At 44.1% G+C, this 5,685-nt stretch overlaps 1 protein-coding gene and 1 long non-coding RNA gene across 3 annotated transcripts in view; one reads left to right on the top strand and one right to left on the bottom strand.

Annotated features, from left to right (window-relative positions):
* The window catches only part of LOC103460141 (uncharacterized), an 11,393-nt gene extending 8,820 nt beyond the window's left edge, over window positions 1-2,573 (bottom strand). The window contains exon 1 of the long non-coding RNA XR_532860.1: window positions 2,486-2,573. This is a non-coding gene — a long non-coding RNA (uncharacterized LOC103460141). The remainder of the gene's footprint in view (window positions 1-2,485) is intronic.
* Window positions 2,487-5,685, top strand: part of sugct (succinyl-CoA:glutarate-CoA transferase) — a 9,149-nt gene continuing 5,950 nt past the window's right edge. For both annotated transcript variants that reach the window (XM_017303158.1, XM_017303157.1), the window contains exons 1-8: window positions 2,487-2,695; window positions 3,221-3,266; window positions 3,334-3,407; window positions 3,492-3,577; window positions 4,530-4,580; window positions 4,666-4,786; window positions 5,078-5,169; window positions 5,242-5,385. In XM_017303158.1, the coding sequence (XP_017158647.1) occupies window positions 2,563-2,695; window positions 3,221-3,266; window positions 3,334-3,407; window positions 3,492-3,577; window positions 4,530-4,580; window positions 4,666-4,786; window positions 5,078-5,169; window positions 5,242-5,385 (747 nt within the window). In that variant the 5' untranslated portion in view covers window positions 2,487-2,562. The remainder of the gene's footprint in view (window positions 2,696-3,220; window positions 3,267-3,333; window positions 3,408-3,491; window positions 3,578-4,529; window positions 4,581-4,665; window positions 4,787-5,077; window positions 5,170-5,241; window positions 5,386-5,685) is intronic.

Below are 5,685 nucleotides of genomic sequence, written 5' to 3'. Positions count from 1 at the left end.
CAGCTCCGCTCCTGCTAGTAGCTTCACCGCATCAGGTCAGCGTTACACCGGCTGATGACGTTGCTGTGATTCACTTTGTCTGGTATTTTTATATGCTTTGGCAGTTCTGTGATCATGTTAAGCAGCAACTTATATTAAAAAGTGTTTTATTTCCGTTTGAAAGCTGCCCGCTTMCWTGGAAGGACAACCAAAAATCGCTGTTATAAACATGTAATTACTAAAATCACGATACTCTGACTGTGTATCCCTCTGAAAAATGAACCCATTTAAATAAAGAAATCCCTCCATGGGTGATACCTCSATAGAGAGCGTTCATTTTATAGCGTTAACACGGAGCTGTAAGTGGTCCGGTATGAAACGGGGTGATAGAACAACACAGCACTTTTAAATTTCAATAATCAGAATGCAGAAATTGTTTTTGTTGTTTTAAAAGGTAAATGTCAGTCTGCCTTTTTCCCATCGATACGCTTCACGCACATTAGGGGGTTAAAAAAAACGCTGCGCACATTGCGCAAAACTCTGAAACAGGAGAAGCGGGACATAAAACGGAGCGACGAACTAGATGTGAATTATGGCATAAAAACAAAGAATCTGATAATGAACAAAAAATGAAAAAAATCAACAAATGATGTGAAACACATCATGACAATTAGGCGGCGCAGTAGGTGATGAGTGAAGATTATTGGTGGTGAATAAATAAAATAAATCTAACAACAGGGAAGAAACTAAAGTGGACATAGAAATAAATATAGCACAGCAATAGAAATAATACATAAAAAGGATAAAACTAATCAAAGGAAACTAAATGGAAATGAATGAAGAACAAAATGCAAGAATAAACTAAGAAACTAAAGTAAATACAGAGGAATAAACTGGTATGGCAATACCTTTTGTGCAATAATTAATACAGAGGACTGTATGGCAAGAATAAACAGACACTATTTCCAGATAAAAGGCAAAATAATCAGTGGTGGAGAAAGTACTCAAAAAATGTACTCAAGTAAAAATAAAACTACCATATTAACATTTGTACTTGAGTAAAAGTAAAAAAGTACTAGCTTTTAAAAATACTTAAGTATAAAAAGTAAAAGTACTTGCTGAATAATACCTAATTGCTAATATCATTAAGTGAACCGATCGTATTTAATTTTAATAAATTAGAAATATGCCATTTTAATGATCAATGCCACAGATAAAGCATGTTTTTATTGTGTTTACTCTCTAACATAGTTTAGACTTAGATATGTGATTCTATGCATCATAATTCCAGGGATGGAAACATCTGGTCTCCTGTCCTAACAGCATGAACTTCACTTTTTTGCCACTAGTGGCTTTTATTTTGAAAGAAATCCAACAGAAAGGGGGTGGAAAGAAGGTGGGTGGGGGAGGACATGGAACCAAGGAGCCACGTAGCAGAGTTGTAGTCAAGACCACCTACCCAAGACCAAGTCAAGACCAGCACCCCACGCTACATGACACAAAAAAATTAACTTTTACCATCAAAATTGCTTCTCAAATTGAACTGAAAGATCCACATTCCCACAAAACACCTAGAAATTTAATACTTAGAAATCAATGTAATCAGTAAAGATCCGTCCAGAAGAATCGGATCGTTCCTGAATGTCATATCACTATATCGCACTTTGGTCACAGCGTTGTCCCATAAATGTGACACCTCAGTCAAAACCTCCACACAATAATTCAGCGCATGAGTGACAACTTTTCATCACAGATGCAACATGTGTCTCTGTACAGCTAGCTTAGCTAGCATCACGTCCACAGATCTTACCTTTCTTTAAGCTTTCCTTCCAAGTGACGCTAAAAGTTGGACGAAGTTCCACCGTCTGTGAAAGCGAAGCGCTGCTGATTTTACATGTCGCCATATCTTATGATTTATGCAGCTATTATATTACTGACATTAGACAGACATCTTCCCCCACCTCAGAGGAAACCACTGCGCATGTCTGGAGCTCCGCAGCGAGTAAAGGTGGAGCCGATGGGTGACAACAGACACTACGTCACGTTATTGCTGGGATTTTACGGCGCCACCTTAAATCCCTGAACKTCACATTTTAACGGAARAAAAGAGCAACGMGACTTGGATGTAACGAGTAACGCGAGAGTTTGTAGAAATGTAGTGAAGTAGAAAGTACAGATACTTACTGTAAAATGTAGTGGAGTAAAAGTAGAAAGTATCCATTATTAAATCTACTTAAGTAAAGTACAGATAYACGAAAAYTGTACTTAAGTACAGTAACGAAGTACTTGTACTTCGTTACTTCCCACCACTGATTCTAGTAACATGCAGGTTAAAATGCGGCTTCATCTAAAACTGAACAAGTGAAATGGATGATTTTATTCTGTAAATGTAACTTTGAGTGTAGGAAATGTTGAACTTTGATCATGAATCATTAAGTTTTATCCATGAAGCGGTTCTGACAGAAGTTAAACTGTAAACCATCTGTTAAAGATCCAAAACACCCACCTCTTCTGATTTTACTTTGAAAGTCTGTTACCGGAAGTGATAGCGTGGTTTCAGGCTGATGCTAGCAGGGTTAGAAGATGTGTGAAAGCTTCAGGGCTTTACGCAGCGTCCTCAGGGCTCGGTACCGTTTGGGCTTCACAGCGCTCCTCCAGCGGAACCAGGCTCCAAAGTATCCGGACAGCAGGCGGCGAAGCTCGGACACAAACTCAGGTACTGCTGCGGAGCTGCTGCTAGCAGGCTAACGGTAGCATCTCTGGTCGGGGGTCAATCAGCTCATTGAAATATGGATCGGAACCGGCAGGTATCCGGACAGGATTTGGACCAGAACATGTTTATGACTTAATTAAATAAATGCGTCCCTTTAAACTGCTGCTGGTTGAAGATTGTGGGCTGTTCAAGGTAAGCTTTAAAGTAACTTGAAACAATGCGTCAGCCCGTCCGCCATGTTGTGAGAGGCAAGTTCTCCTGCTGTTAGAGGATTATCGTTATTAATTACTTAATTTATAATGATTTATTATTAAATTAAGTTATAAACAAAATGTTAATTCTGTACTTTAAGGTCCTTCGGACAAAAAAGAGGGATTTTTATTTAACCGAAGAAAATATAAATCTGTTAAAATAACATAACTTTAGTTTTTAAGTCAGGTTAATTTTTGTTAATATTTAACTTTGGATGTAAAACTTTTTCTGTGTTTTCTAAAACAATAATTTGGTGGCGTTTTAAATGTGCTGCAGGAGCTGCTCGGCCACTAGAGGGCGTCAGAGTGCTGGATCTGACCAGGTGAGCTCCGCAGGCCGCTGCTGGTTCCGGTCCACCTGGAGGCTGACATGTGTCTGGGTGTGTGCAGGGTTCTGGCTGGTCCGTTTGCCACCATGATCCTGGGAGACCTGGGAGCCGAGGTGATAAAGGTGGAGAGGCCAGGTGAGCGCCCAGGTGTGTTCTGGGTAGTGGCTGAAGGACTGTGGGAAACCTGACGGTTGTAGATGTGGTGGTTCTGTTGGACAGGTGGAGGAGATGACACCAGAACCTGGGGCCCGCCCTTTGTTGCCTCAGAGAGCGTCTATTTCCTGAGCGTCAACCGGAACAAGAAGGTGAAAATGGCCCCGCGATAACAGAAAATATGATCAACCTGAAATTAAAATATTAGCTTCTTAACTCGCGTATTGTTGTTTTTCTTTGTTCATCCTGATGAAGTGGTGCCGTCTGGAAAATGTGACGACAGCCACGAACACGTCTACTTGGGCCTTTGAGTTATTTACAGGTTCTGAAAGTGTCCAAGTTACCGATAATGTCATGGAAATAAAAAAATAAAATGTTCTTTACTACCGAGTGTTATGTGCATTAATAACATTAAGGGCTATTTGTGATTTAGAAGCACAATAGAAAAATAGACGAAAGTTAATTTAGCAGAAGCAAAAAAATATTTTCTGCACCATTAAATATAAAAAAAAATCTATAAGTCGTATTCATTTTTAATTAAATAAAAATTACAATGGCTGTTGACCTGAAAGCAAACTGATAAAAACAAAGAACGGCTGTGACGAGTCGATTCCTGCCGCATGGAGCCGTTCAAAGGAATCCATTCGCTAGTGAACGACAGCAGATCCCTCTGGTCAGATAATATTCCTGGAGTTTGTCTTTCCGCCGGTTTCCGCAGCTTTTCTGTTGGGAACCTGGTTTTGCGCCAGTTCTCCAACATTTTTAACTTGATCCTTTGCTAAGCTAGCTGTAGCATCGCTTTGAGCTGACGTCGTTTACATGCAGTACCTGGTGGACCACTAGGGGGCGCCTGCGGACCACCGGTTTGAAAAAGACTGATCTAGTCTGACCTTTGACCTCCGACCCAGTTCAGATCCATCTGTGTTGATTCATTTTGGTAAATTTAAAACAAAAACATGAAGAAAATGAAAGGATTGTAATAAATAAATGAAAGCTGAGGGTTTGGAAAACCGGCCGATTCCTGCTGTCCATGTTCCACATTAGGTTCTGTTTCCATGCAACAGCCGGATTCATATGGTTCTGATCCACATTCCTCTGTTCCAGAGCATCGCAGTGGACCTGAAGCACCGCAGAGGAGCAGAGGTCATCCGGCAGGTACCGACCCCAGAGGTCACCAGGCAGGGACTGCGTTCACGGTGTGTGTGTTCACGGTGTGTGTGTTCACGGTGTGTGTGTTCAGCTTGCAGGTGTGTGTGACGTCCTGGTGGAGAACTTCCTGCCCGGGAATCTTCCTCAGTTGGGTTTAGGATACGCTGAGCTCAGCAGAATCAACCCGGGCCTCGTCTACTGCTCCGTATCAGGTACAGAACCCGACCTGGATCTGGACCAGGTCTGTGTCTCGGATCTAACGGTTCTGATGATCCAGATCCATGGATCCGTCTCCAGGTCCTGGTCCAGTTTCGTGTGTTTTCCAGAACTTTCTGTAACTTCCTGTTGGAGGCCGACCTTCAGCAGCAGATTACTGAGGCATCTACTGAATGAACCCAGCTGGGTTCTGGTTCTGAACCAGTTGCTGACCCGATGTCTCTGTGTTCTGGTACTGAACGGTTCGGACCCGGTCCGGTCGGTGACCCGGTGTCTCTGTGTCTCAGGTTATGGCCAGACGGGCCCTCAGGCCCGGAGTCCAGGCTACGACTCCATCGCCTCGGCCGTGTCGGGGATGATGCACATCACCGGGCCGGAGGTCAGAGCTCCTTCTGGATCAAACCGGGTCAGAACCGGCGCCAGCTGATCCCATGATGCTTTGCTCCGGCAGGACGGGGAGCCGGTGCGTCCCGGCGTCGCCATGACTGACCTGGCCACGGGGCTGTACGCGCACGGAGCCGTCATGGCCGCCCTGCTGCACAGACAGAAGACAGGAAGAGGAAGTCACATCGACTGCAACCTGCTGTCTGCTCAGGTACCACTTCCTGTCTGTGACATCACTTCCTGTTTCTAGGTAACAGGAGACTGAGCTGGGTTTTTCTCCTGAAGTCCGGCGAGCGAGGGAAGCAGGAAGTCCGGCGAGCGAAGAGAAGCAGGAAGTCCGGCGAGCGAATCGAAGCAGGAAGTCCGGCGAGCGAATCGAAGCAGGAAATCCGGCGAGCGAGGGAAGCAGGAAGTCCGGCGGGCGAAGCAGGAAGTCCGGCGAGCGAAGCAGGAAGGCCGGCCCCATGGCGTCGAGCAGCAGCCGCCTGCTGCAGTTTCTGCCTCTCATGTC

This window comes from Poecilia reticulata, unplaced genomic scaffold, assembly GCF_000633615.1.
Source record: "Poecilia reticulata strain Guanapo unplaced genomic scaffold, Guppy_female_1.0+MT scaffold_190, whole genome shotgun sequence".
Lineage (NCBI taxonomy): Eukaryota > Metazoa > Chordata > Actinopteri > Cyprinodontiformes > Poeciliidae > Poecilia > Poecilia reticulata.
This window is presented reverse-complemented; position numbering and strand designations above follow the sequence as displayed.